General features: G+C 45.5%; 1 protein-coding gene across 1 annotated transcript in view; it reads right to left on the bottom strand.

The window, feature by feature from the left end:
• Positions 1-5,424, bottom strand: part of nkd1 (NKD inhibitor of WNT signaling pathway 1) — a 33,881-nt gene extending 28,457 nt beyond the window's left edge. Inside the window, exons 1-3 of the mRNA XM_088939013.1 lie at positions 5,240-5,424; positions 5,102-5,134; positions 4,719-4,858 (exon numbers count right to left, since the gene is read on the bottom strand). Of these exons, the coding sequence (XP_088795139.1) occupies positions 4,719-4,858; positions 5,102-5,134; positions 5,240-5,264 (198 nt within the window). The 5' untranslated portion in view covers positions 5,265-5,424. The remainder of the gene's footprint in view (positions 1-4,718; positions 4,859-5,101; positions 5,135-5,239) is intronic.
• Positions 5,425-26,818: the final 21,394 nt, after the last annotated feature.

The following is a 26,818-nucleotide window of genomic DNA, read 5'->3' on the forward strand; positions in this document are numbered from 1 at the left end:
GCTCCTTTTCCATACAAAGGACAGGGCTCAGAAATGCTCAAATAAATATACAAAAGTTTTTTTTTATTAAGGAACAGACTTTATTACTGCTTAGAATTGAATGACCAGCCAGAGATCACCTGAATCAAACAATCCCTTACCTGTCCGAGGCTAAACGTGCAAAGCCTTTGTCACCTCCTGTTGTGTTTTCAGGAATTGTGTGTGGTTGGAGGGTTGAATGAAAAAAGAAAAGAAGGCATTTTGTGTACCTATACCCTTCGGTATCCCACAGTGGGGGGAAAAAAAGTCTCGGAATGGCTAATTGTGTAAGAAAAATCAGACCAAAAGAACTTCTGACTGCTGCCATCTCCTTCGCTCCTGCCAAGGAGACCAGAGAAGTCAACACTATTCCTACCAGGTAGACGTCAAAGGACAGCCTTGAATAACTGCGAACTATACAACCACGAAAATATAACCGCGCGTCTCAATTCTACAAATAGTTGCCCAGCACCGCTAAACACAAAAACAGTCCAAAATCATTTTAAAATGAAAAAATCCCAAAGTGAATCTGGCCTGCATCAGGTCTCACAATCCACCAAGCTAGTGAGGGAAGAGAAGTGTTATGGAGTTGGGCTCAGTCTGAGCCCCGGGGGAAATGTAACAGTTTTACTACAGGAAGACATCTTTCAGACGCTGTTCAGAACACTGACCAGATCCACTGCCACCACCACCATCACCACACTGCAGTCCCTCACTGCTACACACCTGCAGCACTTTCACACAAGCAGAACCCTCTCGTCCTTTATTGACCACGATGAGACAAAAAACAGTTATGTCACAGAAGGAGCAGCAGCCCTTTTAGGAATATTTCTGAAAGCTCCAGGGTGCACAGATTCCAGCGTCTGACTCCATAAAAAAACAACCTCAGCTGTCGCAGGCCGTCTGACCCCTCATCCTCTCGGCCTAAAATTCTGCTAAGCAGCCGAAACTTAATATTTTTCAAAAGGCGGGTGCCTGGGTCTCTCCAACAGCATAGTTTAAATTCCCATCCTGTTGGCTGTGTTGCTATGTTCGCATCCATATATCCTGCATCGTAAAAAAGTCCACGGGACACAGGAGGCCTTTCCCATTCCTGAAGTTTCTCTTCACCCCCCAGAGGTTTCCAGGGATTAGACACGAAGGGGAAAGAGAGTTTTAGCAGAACGCCAGCAGACTCGTTGAAACCTCCCAGTGCTAGAGAAACTGCTGTGGACGGGAATAGTGGGTTCTGCATGGACTGGGACGGTTTTAATCTTCAGGAGAAGAAAGCAAAACAAGGCAAAAAATGTGGTAGATAAATCCAGCCACTTGTTTTCAAGATCTGTTTTCTCTCGCAAAGGCAAGACTGCAGGACGCCAGTCCAACACAGTGTACATGATGCCTGTTAACCTGGACTGCAAAGACCATAGAAGGGGAACAACGAGGGCACCCAGAGGAAACGGTCTTTCCCTGTTTACATGCAAACTCCGTGCAGAAGGTATTCCAAACTGGAATCAAACCCAGGATCCAAGAGCTGTGACCAAAATCCCATTTGGTGTTTCTGACTTCATTCAGAATGTTTTAAGCAAATTAATACACAGCCAGCTATAACCTATAATAGGGCAATGTCCTAGACAGCCAAGCCTGTAGGGGTTAGAGTCCAGCAGGCTGTTCGCAGCAGAGATCAGCGATGTAGACTGAAGGTGCCCATTGTCCAGGCCAAGCTCGCTCCAGTGGAATAAAATCAAACAGACGTTTCTCAACACAAGAGAAATGTTGTCTCCCTCCAGCTCCGCCTTGCATCTGGACGACACGGGAACGTTTCGCTTTTGAAAAAGAGCCCAACACGAAAATAAATGATGACATCCAGATTTGCCCAGACAGGGCAGCTGTTTTTGTTTCACGGTGTGGTACGGTTTGGGCTGCCTGCCGGGCAAACAGTGGAAAAACGACATTCCCCGGCAAACCCACCCTCCCTCGAGTTGGCGTTTCCACGATCGGCTCAAGCGCAACAACCGTTTTCTTACCAGTTCCGCACAGGAGTCCTGGAGCGGCACAAAACCGTTCCAAGACATTAACGATCCATGTTAGAGAGAAAGAATGCAGCAGTCGTATTAACAACTTCAAGACGCCTATTAAAAGACTAGACATCGGTGCGGTTTAATGCCGCTGTAGCGCACCTCCTGATGCACAGATGCACAGTTACATTCGGTCTGAACATTTATGGTAAAACAATTATGGAGATAACCTTTTTTTCCTCCCAGACTCCGAGATTATCTACATCAACATCTGAAAAAAATCACAACTGCACGGGAGACTAGTGCTTAATGTCCCACTTCACGTGCAACAGCTCCGTACCACGTTGTTTTTATCATTTTTTTCCACAGCGAAATTTCACTCTTACTCGTATTCTGCAGTTATCAAGGGGAGGGGGGTATTCTCGTTGTTTCACCACAACAGCTATCTTTCATACACACCTTGCTCCGCTTCTCACCGGACAGCCGTAAGAGCCTGGCAGGAACGCGCCCACAATGCACCGAGCCAAACCACTTTGCTCAGCAGAGACCTCCAGTCTGAGCCCAGTGACAGCTGGCCTGATTAACTTTCACTTACAGGGATAACGCGGTAATGTTCCCTTCTGCTTCCGCGTTACGGTAGCTGCAAAGAAGACGTATCAAAATACTTGTAGCCAGACCAATATCTATCCTAGCCTTGGGGTTGACGATGTCACAGACGTCTTTTAGTTCGGACTCCACAAAGCATGGACAGACGCCGATTAAGGCGCAGAAATTAGAATATGTACTTAGACTCGCGATTTAGATCCAACTTCTCTTTAAAGCATAAAAAAAAACTTTTGCAATGCCTCGTTTGAGCGTGCATATAGTGAGTGAAAGTAGTTTAGGCTTCTTGGGGCGACACCAGCGGAGGTCCAGACCACAGCCGCATCCCCGCGTACCACAGGCGGCTGTAAAACTGAGGAGGGAACCTTCTGCAGCACAGACCCAATAAACCCAGTCGAAATTCAGTGAACACATGCGAAAGAAAACGCACTTTGAAACTTATCGAGAGATGCATACTCGTCTTTTAAGGAGAGGACGCTAAACGAAAAGCGAATATTTACGGGGTAGATTACTCAGGGACCCCGTGTATTCCCACTGAAATGCTACATGATCGTCGGCAACTGTAAATCGAAGTCTCAGAAACCATCTCGGGATTTTTTTTCTGGTTAACCGTTAACCGTAAAAACAGTTCTTCGTGAACGATTGTCTTCTGATTCATTCTGTAAAAGCATCATAGTGGAGTACGATATCACCTGATACTACTACCTGATATTACTATGACCAGATACTACTATGGTGCCCAGGTCAAAAAGAGCACTTCCAGTCTTTCACGAAATCCCTGCGCTAACCGCTGCGCCTGGAGTGCCTGTGCTGTCAAATGCGCACACAGCAACCTGACAGTTTTAAAGGAAAGTTTCAGAAGGACGTGGATCTCTAGATACACACGAACGCCGAGAACAAACTCGTTAAGAGTAGTAAAAATTCCAGCCGCTGTGTAATACCGATCGCAACCCATTTAACTTGCGAGGTTTCTCACAACACCGCTAATGACGGACCGGTAATTATCCTTCGCAGTCCCGGGCAAGTTCTATTGAAGCCATCGCCCTTCTTGACAGATGAAACATCAGTGGCGTACAGCTCAACATAACAGTTTTTAGAACATCGTACGCCCAAGTGTTTTTGAAAGCTGAAACGGCACCGTAGGCGGTACACAGTGGCCGCCGCTGACTGAGCTCGCTGGCCGGGCGAGAAGCGCATTTTTCGCACGGAGAGCCCCGGTCCACAAGATACACACCGGACAAACGTGGCATGGCATCCTTCACGCAATTTGAAAACGTCGGTATTAAAAAAAAAACAAAGGGACTAATGCGCATTTAAAGTATGGCCACTTTCTTCCTGATGCCTATCCAGAGAAAGAACATCCAGAAGCTAAAACCCGAAAAAATAAACTTTTTTTAGCTAAAAAAAATTAACAAACGCTACAACAAACTGATAACCTATACGCTGCTACGACACATTATTAAGTAAAAGAACTTTGAAAACATCCTAATGAATAAATTGTTTAGCAGCTCTCCCGAAAGCGTTGAGCGCCCCAGTTAAGACATTCATCTCCTTTTAGAAAACTCGGGACGACTCCTTAAGGATCACGAAGAACTGAGAACAAATATTTAAAAGACTTGCTCAGAGCCAGTCCGAAAAACACCCCCAGTGCCCACGGGACGACAATTAACCAAGGACCGGAGAGGCCGACCCCCCTCCCAGAGAGACGGTCAAGCAGGTCTCACAGATCTCCCTTTAAAGACTTGCGACACGTGAGTTTGTCGAGAGAACTGGCGAAACTGAACTGGTTTGGTCAGAAACGGCCAGGTGCTGTACCAGGTTATCGTTTCGGATGATCGCCCAACTATCGATTTGCCCCAATCACCCCCCACCCGGCGTGGCCAAAACGAAATTGTTCCACGAGTTTAAAATTGATTACTTCAAAATGGGATCAACAATAGCACCAGTGACCGACCGCTGTGCGCTCAAGCGCACAAGTCACAAAACTTGGCGTTTTAAAAGTGCGTCTTCCGCAAATCCTACTGAAAACTTACCGAACAAGACTGGCAGCTACTTTGTATTTCAGAGAAGAACAACAGCCAAAAAACAACCTCATCTTACCCGTGTCGCCAGACTGCAGCTCGCTTTATGCAGACAGTCCGGTTGCTCCAGCCTCGAACCGGTGCAATAGTATTTCTGTTTAACGATCCAATCGTCGATGCCTCTCCGCGACAAACAGGCGTTCACTACAAAGCTGTCGCCTACAGATAACACAAAAAAACCCAACATATCCTCGTTAAAACCGTGCGCTTCGCAAAGTCCGAAGTTTGTGAGCTCCTGAGACTTTTCTCCCCCCCGGTCCACCACAGAGGAGCCAGTGCGTCTTCACAAGCATGGCTCGAATTGAGCGAACCCGGCTCGGACAAATCTTTCAAAAGTTATCTTTAAGGAAAGGCACATGCGGCGTTAATAGACTTCGTTTTATGAAATCAATGCTTGCTTACCTTCGGGGCTCTCCCTGGGTTTACAAACAGCAGCTTCTCGAGGAGGGGAAGCGTGGAAGAAAACAAGAGCAGATGGTTAGGGTTACTCCAAAGACCGTTCAGTACTAAAGTGTCTTAAAAGCGATCGCTAGCACTCACCATGTTTAGAATGAAGTTTACCCATTTCTCTGCACTGGTTTAATCATGAGAAACATTTGATTCGTTTATAATCCAGAGAGCAAAGTCCGTCCGCTCAGAGCCGTGTGCGAGAAGACTCGCAGCTCAAACGCATCCTACAGCGACAGAGCCCCACAGTCTCTGATCCAATCTTTTCTTTTCTCCCTGTCTCCCAGAGAGGGAGGAGGCGGTTACAGAGACCCGCACTCCAGCCACCAGAGGAACATGATTGACACCTCCCCTAGATTAGACCACTTGCAGCCAGACTCTGTCTTTCATTGGACCAAGGCGGCACATGAAAGGGACCCGAGATTCTTTTGGAGTCTCCAAAAATAAAGAGAGCAGCCCCCCCATTCCGCGCACCATTCGCTGCCAGCCAGACACAGCCAGCGGAGCGCCGAGCAACGGAGGAAGACTGGAAATAAACTGTTTAAAAAGTAACTGGCAATCGATCATTTCCATCGTGTGTTGCGCAACTGCACTGAACAGCCCTGATGGACAACCTGTCGGGTCTGTTTAACTTTGTGTAGCACAGGAACGATGTGCCGAATTTCATTTAAAAAAAATGCACGGAATCATCAGGAAAGTAGCTAAGCATTAAAAAGATAAGGTTACGTTATGAGGGAAATGCTTTAAAATATCAAGAAGACAGCACCTGTGCTACGACAGCCTGTGGGGCAAAATGTTGGCTTGTCCTGCCCCCAGGCCCTCCGAGAGCTCAGATGAGGCGCCCTCATTGTTTGGGAAGAGGGGTAAAAAATATTTTAATATAAAGAATGGCATGATGGGAAGATTAAGGCGGGCATTTTGAAACTCCTAAAGAACGTAGATTCAGCACTGAAAGGGAGATGTTTTTTCACAGCCGTGGACTTCAGTCGAGAATCACAGTATGTGGTAAAAGTTCCAAATTCGACTCAAGTGGAGAAACACAGCCAAAGGGTTAAAGTGGGGGGGCCATGCACCGTGGGCTGAGGTGAGACCCCCCTGTGAGGTGAGGCCCTGGCCAAACGGCCCTGCTGGCCTCCCCCTTTCATAGGGACTGCATACCCCAGCTTCTCTGAAAGAGCAATGTAGCCATTAGCTACTGGGAAGTGACCCTTATTCTGCTGTCTTCTGTGTGTGTCTAACCAGGCTGCCCAGTGCCCAGTGGGGTTCTGGGGCGTCACCAGTTTAAACCTGGGGTTCATACACCCAAAGACTGTCATCCCACATTTCCCCTCGGAGAACCCACATGCTGCAGAATGAAGGCAGTGCTGAAGTGGAACAGGGCCCAAACCATCACAAGCCTGAGCCTCACGAGGAGGTGGGAGCTGAGCAGCAGGACAAGAAGGAACAATCACCTGCAGGGACGATCTCTCTGGGCCACCTGGAGGCGGGAGAGCCTAGCCAAACCATGCAGTGACACCTCTGGGTCTTCTCGTGGCCTGGTGACACTGCACCCAGGAGGTCAGCCAGAACTTCGTCAACCCTGGCATTGGGTCTCCAGGCTCCTTGCAAGCCGTAGATCTGGATCCCACAGTGCGCTGTTTACTCAAGGCTTCTTCTGGCTCCCTGGCAGGCAAAGAGTTTGTCCAATTTCCTGAAGGATTCTGTAGAAGAATTAAGAAACTCTGACCCTGTAGAGTGGTTCTATAGAGGATGTCTGGCCCCATAGCGAGATTCACTCTGGAAATTTCTATAGAATTCCAGAAAATGGGATGGATGCACCTCCCGCAGTAAGGTGATTCCCAGCCTGCTGGCAGCTGTCGTCCCCACTAGCAAGCAGACTTGCGTTCTCCGCCCGCTCCTGTGGGCGTAGGCAATGCCCCGTTGGCAGACGCCGACAAGCCCAGTGGGTGGCAGAGATAATCATTGGCACTGGCCTGGAATAGCGCACGTGCTGCCAACTACAAACCACTCCGATCCACCTCTCCTTCTTAGATGCGGGTGAAGTGTGGCGAAGGGGTTATCTCTGTAGGCAGGTGGGCACGGTGCTGGGAAGATAACCACAGTAAAGGTATGAAGCCACGCTGTGGAAAGTAGAGCTGCCATGTCTCTTCCAAGACAATGAAGGCACTTATTGCATTCAGCAGCACTGAGGCTTAAACAGGGCCCCTGTTCAAGAGAATGATACAGCACCTATAGCTAAGCAGACAGAGCTTAGCCAGGTACCCAAAGCGTGCACTGAGCAGGAACTGGATATTTCTGACAACCATAATTGTCAGCAGCCAAAAGCATCGCATGATAACAGTTGCTACTGCACTCTGGCAGATACCTACAGACTGCAGCTCACTCTTGATAAGAATTATTATTAAAAGAAGACATTGGACAGCAGCAAGTTCAAGTCTACATTCGTGGAGACTCCTCTGAAATGTCAGGTTTCAGATGACCAAGTTTTAAGATGCGATGAACAAGCTGGCCCGAACAAGCACAAAATGGTCTCTGTGACAGAGCCCTGCAGTGTGTTTCTGCCTCAGCGTGGCTTCTACATCCTGAAGCTGTCATCAAATGAAGGAGAGGAATCAAGCCCCACTTTGAACTAATCGACTACAAACACACAGATGGGCTCATTATTATAGCCGGGTGTCTGTTACTGGAGAAGGAGTCTGGTACCAGTGACACATTTCCTGTCCTTTGAAGAACAAGTCAATAGAGACATGGCTTTGTGGAACGCAGTTGGGAGGAGTGACTTTGCTGCGTGCAACAGAGCTTCTTTTTACCAGAACTGAGGCTCGTGAATGTCCAGCTTCCCCCTCTCCTTGTGTTGATAAGCTCTGCCAAGTGTAATTTCAAAAGGATTTAACATCACAAAGACTGCGCTGTGAAACAAGTAAATGTTTCAAAATTGGTAAATCTGACACAATACCAATGTATTACTCCAACACACGCACATAACCCCCCCTCACACACACACACACAAATGACTCCTCAGATGCAGAATCATCTGCCACACTCGCAGAGAGTGTGTGGCTCAGGCGTTGCCCCCAGACTGACTCCAGTCTTTTGTTTTCCGATGTCAAGCACTGTTTACTGTTTACTTTAAAAAATGTGATGCACAAAAATCCAATGACCAAAACGTTATTTTTCCTGCACAATTACAGCACAGGTAAAGCACCAAGAAGGAAAACAAAGAAATCAGCTATTGTTTAAGAGTGGCCTTCTTTCCCCTCACTCTTCCTCATGCTCTGTGGACCTCTCCTGTCACCTCTACCCCCAGCCTCTCCCTCTCTGCCCTCTTCTCCTCCGTGTCACTCTGCTATGCTCCTTCCTCTTGTCACGATCGCTACTCCTCCTCTTAAGGGCGCTGCAGCTCATCCCCGTTCAGCCTCATTCCCCGCACCTGTTCCTTATTCTAACCCCCTTTCAGTCCGCCTTAATAGCCAGGCGCTCATGTCATTCGAGGCTCTACATTGAATCCCGTTTCATGTGAGCCCGGGTCCTGCTGCGTCTGGCTCCGTCATGTTTTTAACTTTGTGTTCCTTTTCTCCCCGCCGGTCCCGACCCAGTTCCTGTTTTTATTCTACTGGATGGATCACCTGGCCCTGGACTTATGCTTGTGTTTTGGATTCCCCATTTGGACTTCCTCTTAGATTGTTCGCCCCGGACTCACTCCCCCTGGACACCTGCACACCAAGGACACGCCCCCTGTCTCCATTCCCGTCTCCTGCATGACTTTTCCCCCAGTGTTTCCTCACCATTCCGGATTGCGTCGCCTGCATAGGGCCCGGAAAGAACTGTTCGTGACACCTCTTCTCCTTGAAAATGCAGACACAGAAACTGCCCTTTCCTCACAGTTTATTCCACACAGTTCCTAATCCTGGCCCTGGTTCTCTCTCGTCTACACTGCTGAAACGCCCCCTTGGCCGGCTTCCTTGCCTGCTCTGTCCACCTGCTCTGGCCCACGCAGGATTCTGCAAGCTCAGGAATCAGACCTCACCTTGAATTGTTTATCCTGTTCCTCCTGTCCCTCCCACCGGCTCCCTCTCCTTCAAACATCCGACTCAAAATCCTAGTGCTCATCTACCTTGCTGTACCAGCACGACTGTTTCTTGTAATTGCACACAGAGTAAATTCTGGCTGTAGTGTTGCACACTCTGGATTAGGGCTTCTGCCAAGCAAAAAATACAGGAGGGATATTGGAGATAAACAAGTTAAAATACCTGGATGTCTTTCTTCTTGTAAAATGCCCAGAGGTCCTACCCTGGTGACCAGGCTGTGAGCAGAAATTCATTCACCAATAACAACCAGCATTCCCCTGACAGAGCTCATTCCTGCTCACAATGGGGGCATTCAGTCGAAGACAGTGGGCCACTGCCTTTGATCTGGGGATCTAATGGCTTGTATGTGTTTATGCCCTCAGAACAATGTTAGCAGGGCGGCCCGAGGAATTAGAAACAAGAAAGTGTGTTTCCAAGGGGAGGGGAGGAGATCAAGAGGGGACAGCCGGCCTGCAGTGTGTTTAAAGCACAAAATTGTGACTGTTGCCCTTTTACGGAGTAAAGGAGGAATGTTGCTAACGCCGGACGCCGATTGAAATACAATTATTTTCAGGGGTCTCCCTCTCCATTTGAAAGCTTTTTCCAGGAGGAGCTGTGAGTTTGGCTGGTCAGCGAGAGGAGTGTAGAAGATGACCTTCCCTACTCTTGTCCAGATGAGCACCATCCATCTTACCTCACTGAGCACAAAGTCATGCCGCACTGACAGGATCTCCATCCCTGGGGCTCCCAGCAGGCAGTAGTCAGGGACCACAATGCTTTGTGGTTTTTGTTCCTCCCAGGGTTCTTAACTTTTTATTTTTGAGACAATTCGTCACAATGACCATCTTTCCTGGGACTTTAGCAGGTGAAACGTATTAAACCTAGAGGAACAGGCATTCCTATTTACCAGTTTTGGGGCGTCAGCAACTGTGATTCAAGGGGAATAATACTGGAAAATACCTGATATCCTGAAGTCTACAGCCACTGGATACTCACAAACGTTTGGCTGCTGGTGATTTGCAGCTACTTAATGCTATCAGTGAGGAGTATTAGGGACTTGGGCATTACAGCTAAAAAAAAGCATGTCAGGCCCACTTATTCTATACTCTGTTACTCAGCCATTAAAGGAAACTTTTGACTATAAGGTCACCTGTGTCACTTCCACATGTCAGCGGAACAGTGTTTAGCATGCAGGGATATGGGATCAGACTGCGTAACATCAACACACCACTAAAAGGATGTGCATGAACTTTGCTAACATTATTTTGCAACAGAGCTCCAAGGACACATTTCACATGTAGTACAGTAAAGTCCCTGTAATGCCTCAGACATCCTGTGCCCTTTGTCTGTTACTATTCGTACATAGTGGTGAAAACTGCAGTGGATACTTGTATATTCCATATATAAACCCTATCGTATCTATTCAAAACCTGCCACAGTTTGCTATGCAGCACCTCCCCGATTCAGAGGAGCATCAAAGAGAAGCAGAAATTTAAAAAGGGAGCATTGCATATTAAAATAAATTATAAAGCTGCTCTACATATGAAAGTGCCTTGCTGGCAGAGCTTTGTTTTTAAGACGCGTCTAAATTAGGTGCTGATACTGTATTTTATTTTCTTGGCTTGTAGCGCAAGGGGGAGAAGGGAAACGAAATGCTACTGTCCCACTTTAAAATTCCTTTTTATCTAATAACCCAAACAGGGCCTTAAGCTCCCTGCGCAAATGAACCTAATTCATCCAAATGAAAGCGAATAAACCGACATTCTGAAAAATCTTCAACGAGTTTTCAGAAAAGGAGTGAGGAAAACAGAAAAGTTTTCTTGATTAATGCTGCACCTTGATTGTTGGCAAACGTAGCTCAATAATCAATAATTTCTGCTTTCGTACCGTCCTCTTTCCTATCTGTACCAGTGCTGTCTGGCTTTTGAAGCACCCTGGATTTAGCCTGCTCCAGAACGAACTCACAATTAGTGTATTCAGCAGAGAACAGTAGGAGATCCCCTTTGAAGTAGGGATCAAATGAAGAGCTGTGTGTTTTTGTCCAAAATGACAGCCTTGCCAGGTTTACTAATGGGTAGCTAATAGAAAGAGAGTTTTATGATACCCATTAATTACACAGCCTGTCATGCGCTGGAAGGAGGGAACTAAGGTAGACACAGGAAGAAAGAAGACGAACGGGGGAGCGACTGAGGAGGGGGGAGGGTGAGAGACAGGCCCGGGGGGGGGGGGGGGGGAGCTGTGAAAGGGAAAAAGGAAAGGGGGCCCCACCAGCAAGAGGGGTAGAGTCAGGCAGGGAGGGGGAGCCGAGGGAAGGTGGCCCAGCAGATGAAAGACGCAGGGGAGATGAAGAACAGACCCGAGAGAGGAGAGGAAGAGAAAGAAAGGCAGAAGCGAAGGGGAGCCGAGGGCAGGAGATAGGGGAGATGGACACGAAGGGAGATGGGCCAGGAGAGGAGAGGGAGGAGACACGAGCTTCAGAGAGAACAGCGCCAGTCTAGCTCCCCCACAGGCAGCGCACACACGGCCCAGGACAGGGCCTGCCCACATCCCCACGCTGCCCGCTCCACCGGACAGCCTGACACTCACCTCTGTGGAGCGCCCACTTGGTCCAGACACTGCTCTCGAACGTTGGAATAAACTGGGTGTTTTACGAGAATGTCGGTTTTGATGGCGAATACTTCTCAAAAGGCAGTCGATTTAATTGAGCAGTCAACTCGACTTTCACCAGGCAATTTTAAAAGCGCAGCATGTCTTGAAATGAGGACTCGACAAGCTGCAGACCAACACTGGGATGCCATTTTCACCCTGTTCCACCTGAGGCCTGATTGACCCCACTCTTACAGACAGTTCAACTGCTGACAGGGTGGCCATTGACTTTTCCTACACTGACATGCCATAAACCTGAGCCATGATAGTCTCAAACAGAGAAGACTGACCTGACTGAAGTATTCAAAGTCCACAAAGCAGATGTTGATGGAGTTTATTAGTCCTTATTTGGATAGGGAACTGCTCTGTTTTGAATAGTTTTGTTTAGAAACTGTACTTCTTTGTAATTCCTCAGTCTGGGGACTATATATTCTAACATCTTCAGCATATTACCAGCACAAAAAGACAATGAGTGTGGGACTCACAGGTATTTAACAAACCTCATTGCCCATTACAGCCTTTTTGAATAATATTGCTGGGCTTTGTATAACAAGAAGTCTTCCTCTGCACATTTCACCAACCAACTATCTGAAACAGTTTCTCCTAAATGTTGATAGGAATGAACAAAATACAATTTTTCTTATGTATACATAGAAAATTAGCTCTCGTTTTCATGTGACATAAACCTTTTTTGTTAAAACAACACAAGTATTTTTAATAATGCCATTTATTTTACCAGTGGGATTTATGAACAAGCAACATTTAATTTATTATCTATTGTGTATATATAAAGTTTTATTATACTTACTGGTGTATTATACTTATATTACACTCATTACTGCAGATTTAAACTATTTTAACTGACTAGATGTCACTTTCAAATGCCACCTGATTGTTCACTTTTTTCATGACGTTTTAAACTCTTTCCTTAAAATCCAATGGAAGCAGCCGTGTTCAAGAGAAACAAGGGCCAAAGAGACAGACGGCCAGGGAAATGTGCTCTGTGGGTAACCATGACAAAGTAAGAGAAACTGGAGAAGTACCGGGCCCACTTGCTGTGGTTAAGCACTGCTGATGGAGGCACACCAAGGGACAGAGCCGAACAAATGGAGGAAGATGAAGACCCAGGCTGAGCTCTGGAATTAACCCCAGGACACTGACTTATGGAATACTGCTGGGAAAAACGATTAAATCAGCTGGCTGCTGGCTCAAATATATTGTTTTTGTGATTGTTCAAATCAAACTTTGTCCTTGTTTATTCTATGTATTGTACACTGGCCACACCACAGGGACGCTCCTGTGATCATTATTGTACACACTCCTAACCTGTCCAGCAATCAGTATCCTGTACAGCTCCCTCTACACATTCTAGAAAATGACAAACATGAAGACAGTGAGAGTCTTTGGGTCTCTCCTCGTGCATATTTTGTTTCTGTTTCAGCATGGGTTGGTTCTTTTAGATAGCTGTTATTCAGAGATAGTGCTGAAAAAAGCACCAAAAGCATACAGGAAGTTCTGCTACTATTAATAATAATTTTAAAAATTGACATTCAATATGTAGAGAGATTTTTCTCAAGATCTAAAGCTGTGGGAAATTATGTATAAATCAGAATGCAGGTTGTCACCAGTTACAGGATAAATACACTTTTCACCTTTGAGGAAACAATGGTTGAAACTTTAAAAGTCTAGATGTTTAATAACACAGACAGCAGAAATTTTGTTTGTGTTAAAACTTTTTTTTTCTTTTTACTAACACCGTAAAAAAAAGACTTTACTGGCTGAACACTTTGCCCATTTTCTTTTTAAAAATACATTGTTATTGTTTGACTTGCGAGCCCAGTGTGAATCATCACATCTGGGGAGAGAGAAACACAATACTAAAAAAAGACCTTCTGAGAGGAGTGTTGTTGCTCATAAAAGACAAGTTTGAAGAGTCTGTTCTTTTAAAAAAAATGACTTTAAAATGAGTTTTTCCACTGTAGCAGAGCTTTCTGCTGGGGTGTCTGTCTGTGACACCAGTGTTTGTCTGTGTCCTGCGTTGCCGTGCTCAACCAGCCCTGGTGTGAGAGGTACGTTGAAGGCAAACGGGGTTCCAGAGGAATTCTGGACCAGCAGAAAGAGTCTGGACACCATTCAAAGTGGCCATTGTCTGTTAATGATCCTGCCCTTTGTTTCTAATTACATTTTGCTGATGAAGGAGCTCGGGTCCTCTTTCACCACAAATGGCAATCCTACGCGATTCCTGCTAAACAATCCGTCAGGAATATGTTCTGTTTGTTTGCTGGGATCCCACAGGATTCTCTCCGAAGTGGGCCCGCACATCAAAGTGCCGGCTGTTTGTTTTGATCCTGGAGAGGCCCGCAGTCCAGGAGAAGGACAGAGCTGGGGTTCCCGCTTCTCTGGCTGAGGAAATCTCTGTTTCCTCCAGGACCTGATCAAACGCTGGGCAGGATCTTGCAAAAACTCCCAGTTCCTCTCTCCCACAGCACGCACCCTTGAACCAATTGCCAGATGCAAGCATCCTGGACTTCCATCTTCACTTCTCCACCCACTGTCGGAGGGAGGGAGGGTGTTTACTCCACATGCAACCACCTGCGTTAGGGAGCCATTGTCTTCCAGAGCCCCTTATTTCTCCAGATTCTTTTGTGATTCCCAGCTGACTCGGAGTCTTTTCATGCTGTGGCAGCCTGGCTCCAAAGTACAACTGCGTCAACCACGGGGCTGTAGGGGGAGGACCCTCTCCTTTCATGAGGCACAACTCCAGACTCTTTGGGGGTCTGTTTAGGTTCGACTGCCACAGCCACAGTGCTCTCAGAGAGGCATTAACCCATCTAACTATAAAATCTAGCGAGACTCGGCTTTACTGATTCCTAACTAGGCACATCTGCAGAAAGACCGATATGAAAAAGATTAATGTTGTGGGGGATCTTTCACTTTCATCTCCCTGGATTCTTTCAGTATAAAAGCTGGGTTTGTCCAAGGAAAGAGAATTGTTTTTCCTACCTGTGCACGGAGAGATAGGCAGAACAATGCACAAGACCACCGAGACTCTACTAACGTTCACAAACCCTCCGAGCCTGATGATCAGCACAGTTGCAGCAGGTGACACAACGATCGGTATGGACAGAGCTTTTGGCACAGATCTATTTTGGTTCCGGCTTTCGAGAAAACTAGTACATTTCGTGAGGCGGCTTCAGGGGCACGAGCCTAAAGGAGCTGCATCTGAATTCCTTTTGTTGCTGCCTTTTAGACCATGAAAAACACTGTAGAATTTTTTGGGGGCTTTAGCAAAAAGAAAGTACAAAACATGCACTGATCTAAATGTCTGATACACACTGACCAGAAAAGGTGCCAAAGACAATAAAAGTTCAAGGAAAAGACACAGTTCATATGGGGTAAAAAGATCCCAAATGTCATTCCTATTGTTTTCCCATACCAGATTGTGGCTGTGCAGCACCTGATTCTGATATCTTGGGAACTGCCCCATAACAAGGCTTAGTTTGTTGCCTAATATAGTGCCCCCTGCCTCTTCTGAGCTGGGCAGCTAGACATGAGCAGGAATCAGCTGGCCCCCACCCACAATGGGACAATTCATCTTCCTAATGAAGCTGCACAGAGCTGGGGGGGTGGTGGGCAGCTCTGTCCCAGTAAGGACTGTAACGATGGGCTTTTCTGTTGAGGCCAAGGGGGTGGCGGGTCCCTGGAGGACAATGATGATGTCATCTGACAGAGTGCCAGCTTTTTTCTTTTTTGTCGCCCACTCACGCCTGGGAAAGAAACTGCGGAGCGGAGAGCGGTGGCACTCTCTACGCTGGTGGGAATCGCAACAATTCCACATGAAGTGCCGCCCAAGGCCGCGGCTCGGGTCACATGCACAGGCAGGCCGAGGGGAGGGAGGGAGAGAAGGAAGGGGATGGGAAGGGAGATGGTCCCCTTGAACAGTTTCAGCCAAAGCTGCAAGATTCACTTCCTCAGGGTTCCTGTTCTGCATCAAAGATCGAATTCCTGGTCTCGCATACTCCTGTGTTGCCCCTGTTGAAACAGAGGGGCGGATCATTCTATAGGGACATTTTTAAAATCATGGGAGTCCATTTCCATCTCAAAGCTGCCTGGCACCTCACTGCCTTGCTGACTGCTTGTCTTAGTCTAGTCCTGAAAGTTGACTTCATTGCTGGTCACTTCTGCACCATGATCCTCCAGTTATATTAACGACAAAATGTCATTCCTAGGAGGCATAATAATATTGTAAGGTCCCACAAAATTGAGACCAAAAGGGAGTAACCTCTCAAACACTAGCTTTTGTTTTTGCAACGTAGCTCAAAGAGCCCTCACCACCAGAAATACAATCAGGCATCAAGAATGAGAGGGAAAATCGCTGAAGGTGTAATTACAGCCAGGCTTAGATTTTCGTTTTCCCAAGATGTTTGATTGGCTTCCACTGCAAGGCTGTTAAGTCGTGTTTTATATCTTTCTCTAAATCAGGATTGCAAAAACACAGGAATTCGGACAGAACACAGTGGAATGTGGGGCCCACTGCAGAACTCCCAACTGTTTCTGTTCACCAGGGGAGCTGGGGGGGGGGGTGGGGGTGGCAGGGGGAGAGCTGACTTGTTCCACCTGCATATATCTCACCATCTGGCAGGCGTCTGGGTTCACTTGCCAGGAGACAGAGAGGCCGAGGCATGTGGGCGAGTATGTGCGGGGTTCAATAAATAAGGCAACGTTTTCAAACAACTGCCAAAGGCCCAGTCTCGGGCTCCAAACGCCAACACAGGAGGCCGAAGAAAGGACTAGAGCATGAAGATGGCACACCTGGTAGTTTGCCAAGGTAATGCCGCACACAGATGAAATAAAATGCTTTGTTGTTGTGGCTTGCATGAAAGGCTCTGGTGTTCTCAGAAATCCTGCACTCACTTACTCCTTAAAATAAATTAATTCTTCCCCGAAAATCATCAACAATCAATTATTAACTTTTCTCTTAAAACCAAAGTGATTGATTGCAAAGCTTGCACAGAATTAGACGAATCAGAAAGAAATAAACAAGCATGCATGGTATCCCTGTTTACTTCAGATTGCTTTCGGTGTTTTTCCCTTTATTGTGACTGTGGTAGGTGCACTGTGCTTTAGAGTCACCAGCAAATTCATTGCGTAAAGGCTCTGACATTGCAGGTGGCCGATAATGGCACAGAAAAATGAAGAGACAGACAGTCAGGAAGAGCATGAGGCTCCGGATGTGTGTTTGTGTGAGGTGTGCTTGGAGATCAACAGAGCTGCCCACTTCTCACCCACTCCACAGCAGCACCAAACACACAGAGGACCAACAGAAAGGCCTCCACATTCCTTGCTCACATATGTTATTAATTAGGGCTGGCTTTGCTGTTGGTTTACAAGACCCAGAAGTGCTTAAGGCTCTCGGCCTCAACTTTCCTGCTTTTCTGTTTGATTTATGACCTGCTAATTAGGTATAAAATTAGCTAAGAAAGTGAAATTCCAGTCTGATTCCAGAATACACGGTTTAGAAAGCCGGAACATCAACCCAAACTGAGCTCGGTGTCGGCAAAGACTGCTGACAGAGGGATACAGGACGCACATCTGCAGCTCCCCGTCTGCACACCACAGCACTGTTCATCTGCAATGGCCTTGACAATAGCTATTCCCTTCTCAGGTAGAACTAAATTAATAGATCCCTTCACCAGAATACAGTCCTGAGCAGAAACAGTGAAGATACCCTTTCTATCAGACCAGTCCTTCCTGAGTGCTGCTCTACATATGTCTGTACTATTAATTATTGCATTTCAGGAACATATTTCCTGCTACAGTACTCCACAAGTGTCCCAGTCCTCTCCCGAAATGCCCCGTTTTGAACCACAGCAGTCCCAGATGTGTGAAGCAGTATTTGTGAGACCTTTAATTCTCCAGGATGCTCAGCTCTCTTCATGTGGATAGGCCTTGGCCCCTCTCCCCCTCCCCAGTGCAGTTAAATCCATAATTAAGAATGTTCTGAAGTGCTGTGTACAGAAATCTCCCAATCCGAAATGTAAGGAATGTGTTTTAAGCCACAGCTGACTGCCAACGAGAACCCATCGAACCCTGGAGTCTTAGAAGCACATACACACAGAAAAACTGGGCCATAAAATAATCTGACAAAGAAAAACAAAGAACATCTAAAAATGACTTTCTGAGCCAACAGAAGAAAAGAAAAATGAGAAATGCAAGTTTCTCATCCAGCATTTCAATTTCTTTTAAGCTTTTTTTTTACCCTCAGAGGGATTTTATGGCTTTCGATATGTGTTAAATATTTTCAAGCCCAACTGGTTTTCCTTTCTCCCTCCATCCTTGCAGAGTGTCTGCACTGGCCCAGTTCACTTCAATCACCCGCTGTCTGGCCTGAGCGAGCCAACAGCAGGAAATGGACTCAGCACCAGGGTGCCTCAGACAGCACATAGCAGTGTGTGCAGATCATGCAGGCTGAGAAGCCACCGACTGGTCATGGTCAGCTGAAGGCACAAGCTGGACAGACTGCGGCTGTGGAACCTGCTCTGGTTTATCTGTCCAGAGGGGTTCAAGACAAGAAAGGCCCCACCTGTAGGACAGGAACACTGTCGGCCAGGGCTGACTGTTGGTGGAGCAGCTGTGCTCCAGCTCAAGCACTTCGAGCTAGTGCTTGCTGACATGAGAGCTGGACCGTTCCTATGCAGTATCTTGACTTTTCCATAACTGAAAATGACAAAAAAGACGCTTCAGTGCCTTTAAAAACCTTGTGCACTTTGTTTATTGAAGGTCTCAGGTTCTCCCTCGTTTTCAAGTTCAGAATATCTACAGATTCTCCCATTAGGCAACATGTGCTCATAATTGAGACCAGATGGAAAGCCCTTGCGCACCATAGCTCTCTCCCAGCATGCTTACACAGTGATGTCAGCGTTACCCGTCTCGGGAGCTCACAGCGGGCAGCTGTAGGGTACAGAGATGGAGGTGTTCCAAGGATGCAGTCAACACAGAGGGGCGTCTGACAGGACTGAAGTGGCAAAACTCCCTGTTGAGCTGGACTGGGGTGAGCAAAACACAGCAATGAAATATTAAAAATCGCCTAGGTGGTAACACTTTGTCCTCAGTTGCTAATGGCCTGTGGAAAGGGCTTCTACTTTTCAGCACATTAAAAGCACATTTGAGGTTACTCCTCGCCATCCCTTGGAATCAGGCTTAGAAAGGTTTTTCAGATGCAACATATAAAGCAGGTGTTAACCCTTCATTCACTGTCACAAGCGGGTTTATAATGCATTAATAAGCACACACCTGTCTGAAATCTTATATTTTAAAATATATGTGTATTTAAGCATTTTAAACATATGGATGCAATCTATGAGGTGCTAAACTCTACAAAATGCAGGACTTCTGTGTGAAAGCACTGAAAGACACCAAAGAACCACAGACACATCCATGACAGTTTGGGCTCAAAATGCTCCAGAATATACTGTATACAATCGCTCTGGACAGTGCAGAGGTCAGCATAGCCTTCTGCTCTGGAGCAGAGTGGAGAAGTAGGTTATTCAACAGAGGGCAGCATTTATATACTGTTCTTCATAATGATTTCAGGCCACTTAGTGTAAAATAAGCTTTCCGGCGTAGGCTCTGGCTCCACTGCAACCCTGAACTGCATAAAGCTGAAAATGGATGGATATATACAATATACACAACCATTAGTCGAAAATGGTAATAAAAGATCTCAAGAACAAAAAACGGCCTGCTATACTCGAGGTGTCTGTCTAGTATGTTTTACTGATAAAAGAGAGGTGCTGAAAATGCACATTTTCACATGTTCAAAGATGAGCGGCTTTGAAACAAACATCCTTCTTCTAGGCACCCAGTTCAAAATGAATGAAATATGAATCTATAGAGGGAAATACATTTCTCAGCCTGAAGCTCAGCATCTTTCTTAAAATAAACACATAGTGCAAACCTTCTGAAAAAAGGCAACTGGGAAAAAATCGAAACAGCACGTCTCAAGATGAGCCAGCTGGAGGAAAAAGACTTTTATGACCAGTCATTTCTCCAAAGAAACTAATGAATAAGCAACCCCTCTAAAATATAATAAAGAATAATTGAAACATCACAAATATCGGCATTGCGGCTTCCTCCCTCCTCTTCTGTTTACCAATGCAGAATTTGTCTCTCATTAATGCAGAAAAATAACTTTAATCATCTAAAGCAAACAAAGAACAGGAGTGCTGTGGGGGTTCTCCTTCTGCCTGCAAGATGTCCCGCTATTTTACACTGCATCGGAGAGAAGAGACTACCATACTCCCAGCGAGCAGTCCGAGAGCCAGGATCAGAGAGCAACAGGGCCATTGTGCCGACACGGAGCCAATTAATCACCGACACCGGTCAAAGGTCACACACAGAACTGCATGCTGGGAGTGGCGGCAGGTACTGCTGGAGGCGAGGGCAGGAGTGCTGCACAGTGGTGATGGTGAGATGGGGAGTTGATGGGGCCTCATCCAAGGTTTCTCGAGCAGCCTGATACTGGCAATAAAGACTAATTGGCAAAAATGTTGTAACTGCCTAGGTACTGATTGCATACCCCACTTGTACTATATGAATATTGTTATCCGCGGAGGCAGGTTGACACCATTGTTAGAAGTTGCTATGGAGCAACAGTGCTGGTTGGTTTCTATAGTGAGAGACAAAGGGAGTGACAAGGGTGAGGGGCCTCAAACATTTACTGCGCTAGTGCAGCAGAAATTTCCTCCATATAAATTATTAACTGGACCTCCCATTTACACATAGTAAAAGAAAAAATAAAGGCTCTGCAGAATACTTCTGTTACCACTAACATCAATCATCTTTTCTTTAAAACCTTTACAGGTGTCCATGTCCAGGTGAGATGTTAGAGCTGTGGTTTAAGATGCTCACGTTTTATTCCAGGCCGTCTGGTCTCTTGTGAGGGGCTGCAGACTGTTACTTTATTGTTTGTCTTCCCAAGCAGGTATGAGACATCCCAAAGGAGAAGACAGATTGAACTCACCCTTTTCAGACAGAAACTGAAGCAGGCTGTTATTCCTGCAAGCAAACGTGCATAAATATTAGCTCAAGACGTTCTCATCGTTATTATCATAAACTTACAGAGCTATGTATTAATGTCCCAACTGACTCTGGAGAAACATGAAAATAAGAACATCATTTTGACATCAGCCCAAAGGTTTGTGACTCGTTTGATCTCACGGTCCTGTTCTGTTAAATTTCCAACCACCCTCTGTTTTACAGACCGGTTATCGAACTTCAAAATATCTCTGCTCTCAGATGGTCAATGTAATTTTGATCAACTTAGTCCCCTTTGATCCTGAAACCCTTGCGCTGATCTGCTCAGTGAGAGTTCAAACTGATTCTGTCATCCCAGGCCGGAGTGCTCTATCCACTAAGATTCCAAATCGGAGCTAAGCTGTTCCAGGCTGCCAGAGCTCAAGACAGACATGCCGAGTTGAAAGCGATTCTAATTCTGATGATCAGTGTGGCTGACTTGCTGTTAATGGGCTGTGCTCTGTTCTTCTCCATCAGTTTTAGAATAGTCACGTTCTTTCTTTTCCTTCAAAAGCCTATGAAGTTTGCAAATTGTCTTATTTGTTCCTGTATTCTTGTGGTTTTTATCCAGACAGGATGACAGCTCTTTTAAGCAGTTTTTTGCCTTGTTAGTATTTTTTATTGAAGCACCCCCAGTTATTTGCAGCTCCGGTACTGCAGGGGTGACACCCAGACAGAGCAGGAGTGGGGCGCACCAGGAGGCTACCAGGTAGGGACCCTGGAATGAAGCTCTTCAGTTATTTATTAAACCTAACAGCCTAATGATTATTTCTTTTTTATCTCACACCTTTCAAGTCCTTTACTACTTCATCTTCACTAAAATCCCTGACTTTACATCAAGTACATGGAAGTAATATTTGTTTTCCCTTTTCTAAAATACGTCCCAATCACATTGGCAGGATATAGCCCCAGGGAAAGCAGACAGTGATCAGTGGATAAAATGTGTGAGACACTTTGTATCCCTGTTGGCAGAATAATGTCACAGGCTGACTTGTGGCTTCAATGTACTGGAGTAAATGAAATGAAAAACACATTGTTACACACATTTGCTGTATAAGCTGAAGAAGTATTCTAATTGTTCTGCATGTGTCTGACCTTTCCCCACAATAAGGTCAGCTTCCTGCTTTCTCTTTGCGATATCAAGTTCATAACCATTGCGAATGAGAATCAATAACTTCCAGAAACCTTAACTGCCAAGCGTTGATAAATCACCTGCATTTGCATATGCTGTAAGAACAATGTATTCCTCCTTGCTCTAATAAGCTCCAAGCACTAACTTGTTCCCTTTTGTAAACACATCTTTGATGTTTCAATTACCTGACAATTACTGAGGCCAAACTTTTCCCACTGTGGAGGGAAAATCTTGGGAGTTTACCCGAGTGTCAGGGAATTGGTCTTTTCTTCTTTTAAGACTTCAGACGATCCCGACCTTGTCTAAGTGGGCCCCATTTATCATCATTTAAATGTACTTGAGTGTAATTGCAATTAATTAATTCCTACGACAACTGTCTGACAGTGCTTCTGAGAATTATTTGGCGGCCAGGCTACGCAAGGTCTGACAAACAAGGTTTCGGAGTCTCTTTCCCACAGTGTCCGGGGCCTGGGATGACTTTGCTGTTGTGTGAGAGGAATTCTCTGAGCTCCATGGTAGAGGAGTCCCTTTCAGCCTCTGCAGAAATATGCAAGAAATTTGCAAAGAATTTACTTGTCTCCTAAGGGTCATATTCATGGCTAATGAAACCATTTGTCATAATTTTAGCATGCTTTGGAGCACAGACATAAAATGTAATTAATTAATTCCGAAGGCAACTGTCTACCAATTACAAGATTTCTAGGGAGAAAAGTACGATGTAGCCAATGTGTATTAATAATGTAACCTTTTTAATTTGTTTATTAGCAGAAAGCAACTCTCATGAAGTCTTGGGTCAGAGCCCGCTCATTATCAAAGAATCTTCAATCAGGTTGTGGTTCGCAGAATGTTTGTGGCTGCATATGCTTGTTTGCCTCAACAAAAACAAGTAAAACAGAACAAAAAGGGCTGTTTTATTACACTTAAGGTGTCAATGGGAAAACTCCACGGACATTTGTTATTTTGTAGTATAAATAAGTGCTCATTCAACATTATTCTCAATAAAAAAAAAACTTTTAAAGCTGTTTTTATGCTAATGTCTATCTTAATTGGCATTAGAAAAATTGCTATGGCATGCTGTGGGGCTCCAGATTAGCTAAAAGAGAAAGAACAAGATAAAGCCTTCAAAAGGCCCATTTCAGAGGAATTATAGCTTCCTTTGAACATCTTCCAAGTTTTAAATACATTAAAGCCTGTTGGCATACATGTAAATTAAGCAGTACCAAAGCATTCCAATAAAACTCGCCATGAATCAGAGCACGGGTGTTAGGACAGGCTCAGAGGAAATTTAGCCCAGAAAGCCAGGCTGACCAACTGGCAGGAGTTTTAATTGACCCCACTGCCCTCTTCTTTCTCTCCCTCTCTCTTTCTCTTCTCCCCTGCTCTCGCTTTCTCCTTTGCCTCAAGATTTCCCCCCTGACGTTTTTCAGGCGCAGATGAAAAGAGCTGTGGCCCCAGTTGCCAATTCAGGAGTGCCAAGATCGGGGCACAGCGAAGAACCATATCTCCCCCACTGTTCCCCTAGCAAAGCACCACTGCACACGTGCTGACCGCCGCAGTCCACCGCCAAAGCACAGAGGATCAAGCCAAATTCATCCGACTCCGGCAGTTTGCAGACATACTAATGTGTGATCTTTGGCTGGTGTGTTAATAGATGCAAAAAAATTTGGAAGCTGTCTGACATGTCATACATACGCTTTACATTTTTCGCTAAACCAGCCTGTCACTGATTATTGCAAGTCATTACTTGCAATGCGGAGCTATCCGGTTTTCATCTACTGCTCAACATACTAATCTACGAACATATGGACTGTCATTCTTTTTGTTCGGATTACCTACATTTATATCTATTTGATGCTTTTATCACATGTGGTCAAGATGCAAGAGGTTCATATAACAGTTGTGTAAAAAAACATTAAACCACAAACTGAAGGTGGGCACGGCAACTACAACAGTGCCAAAGGCCAGCCTAAAAAAAACACACGCATGCTAGTAATTCCGAACTGTATCAAACAGTGTAATACAGGAGTGACTCTGCTACTGTGGGGAGTGCAGAGACAATGCATGTCCACAGCATCCCTAACAGACACCTACACAGCCACTCACAGCCTTATCTGTCTGCGACTGTCTGTGGTGAGAGTGTGGAGAAGTCAGATCTATCAGTGCCCAGATGAGTTCCATTGTGTGGAGCACCACAGGTCAGCCTGTGGCACTGTGACCTTTGCCCCCCCCCCCGGGGGTCCGTGAAAGCGTGCCTGAGAGCATGAGAGATTGTGGCACTGGAGGCTCACAGAGTGCTTATCCGCTCGGGACTCATGATAAACAAGGGAGACACCTTGCTAATGGTAAGAGGTGCTGGGTGATAACAGGCAGCCGCCTGCTGGGGTTTCAGTTTGTACTACACATCCCTGGTGCTTGTGCCAAGGAGGAAGTGAAGGAAGAGTCCATGCCACACTGTGTCCTGTCTCCAATAGGGCTCATTTATTTATTAAGCAGCTCTGCATGTTTGCAGTGGTTGAGCTCTGCTAAGCAACGCAAAATTCCACCCCATAAAAAAAAAACACACTTCTTTACCCAAAGACCTGTGCTGTGTGGAACACGTTGTCTGATGACGTTGTAGAAGCCGAACCACTGGGATTCCTCAGAAATCTAGTACTTTGAATCAAATACCCTGAAGCTGTAGCCAGACAAAAGGATAACATCCTCTTGTCTGCAACTTTACACATGCCTTCAGGTTTTTAATCATCAGATCACGCTCTGTTAAAATGTCCCAGGGACCAGCATCTGATTTAATAAACATCAAGTGTTTTATAAAAAATAGGAGGTTCTATATTAAAGAACAAACAGAATGCAGCATGGTCTGAGCTCTGCATTTTAACAGGACACTCATAGGATATCTCACATTCAAATTCAATCCTAACCCTCACTCTGAGATGCTGAGTTCAAGTTTTCTCTGCATTAATAGAATTCGGAAAGATACATGTGAGCTTCCAGACACCCAGAAACCCCCCCAAACCAGCACCATTCCTGCTCTCCAGCAATAGTGAGTCCATCCTCTGCACAGCATGTTTTGCTGTCAGTTCAATATGCTGATGCCTAACATTAGATTGGGCTCTAATACTAATGTTTTAACTATACATCGAAAGATCAAAATATTTATTTTCCAGGAGGCTTTATGTCCAAAAATGAAAAGTGACTTGAAAGCTTGGATCTTCAAAAGTCTGAAGCACTTCATTTAAAGCTAAGAAGATTTAGATCAAAAGGTTAGAAAAGAAACATTCAAAGGACAGCCTTTTGAAAAAAAAACCGCGGACCTCACAGATTTAAGCTCTGCAAGTTCATGGCCATTACAGGACACAGTCCATTCCTTCACCACTTTCCCTGGAGATGAAAGGGAAAATCGCCTGCCTACTGAAGACGGCACGGCTCCTTTTGATTCAGCTAAGAACCTGCAATGTCAAAAGAACGCTTGGCCAAGTTTGTTTTCCGAAGTCCTGAAGACACTTCTAAAGGCTCCTCATTAAAGCAGGCAGAACTGACAGAATTTGCACAATGTTAATTACTTTGCCTTGCTGGAACATAAAGCTGTGAGCTGCGTGCAGCATTCTTCTGGTGACCTGCTGGAGACGAACAGAGAGCAATGAACGCCTGCTTTGTCTGAGCACTGAACAGCACACTCTTCAAAACAGTAAATACTAGCCTCTCCAGCTCACAACTACTCACAAAATGGCCAAATTTGCTGAAGGAAAAAAAAAGAATCTGATATATATTGTATTTCACACCCCCATCGCTTGTGAAACAATTGCTCTTTGCAGTGGATCCCTAAAAACACTTCAATGCACTAATCTCATGTCTCTGCTAGGTTGCAGCTCTGCTTTAATAAAACCGGGGGCCTGGATATAGTGAAAACCACAGCTAAAGCACACAGGGTTTGGTTTTTTCTTACAGAAGGACGGCACTCATCTAAAGAAATTCATAATAGTCTTATGGGATTGCGGAGATCTGGACAGTGCAATAAAACAGTCAGTTTATAGTTTAGGGGTTGCAACTTTTACAGACTGTAGTCTGTAACTGTATCTGAGGCTGTTATTTTTATCCTAGCGGCCATAACCCCAGGGTAAGGATTAAGGGTGTGATTCACACTGTGGTCAGATTAGGGCTTTATTACTAACATGCATGTTAATCCACAGTAAAAGGTGAAATCTATACCAGAGCCACTTCAGCTCCCTGAGTCAGAGCTCATCCTGGTTGCTGTAGTGTTAAGCAGACTAGAGAGCACAGGGCTCCTACCTGGGTGGGACATCAGTCCATCACAGAGATCACCCCTCAGCAATGCCGGTCCCCACGTACGCAGCAGGGTGGACGTGAGCAGCTGGGGAACAGCTGTGTCTGCAGAGATATGACCCCCCCCCCCCACCCATCAGGCATGTGAAGATTTCCAAAATTTGAGTACCAAAACCAAGACGCAACATTTTCTAGTTACATGCACGTGGACAGTAGTTCATCTTCATCTACACCCTGTTAATTCCCTAGCTGTGATATAAAGTTTAAAAAAAGCACAGCTGAAAACAAAGTAAATTAACTGTTGCAGAAAAGACACTTTAAAGAAAAACAGTTTCCAGAATAAAGAAAAATGTCATCACACATTGTCTGATCAGAGCTCTGTATTGAAGGGGTACAAGGTTAATATCAATGTCTCCTTTGAAAAGCGTTGCACTGAAAAAAAAAACATTTTATTGTATGTTTTCAGTCAAT

The sequence above is a fragment of the Atractosteus spatula genome, chromosome 21 (genome assembly GCF_055471065.1).
Source record: "Atractosteus spatula isolate fAtrSpa1 chromosome 21, fAtrSpa1.hap1, whole genome shotgun sequence".
In the NCBI taxonomy this organism is placed as follows: Eukaryota; Metazoa; Chordata; class Actinopteri; order Semionotiformes; family Lepisosteidae; genus Atractosteus; species Atractosteus spatula.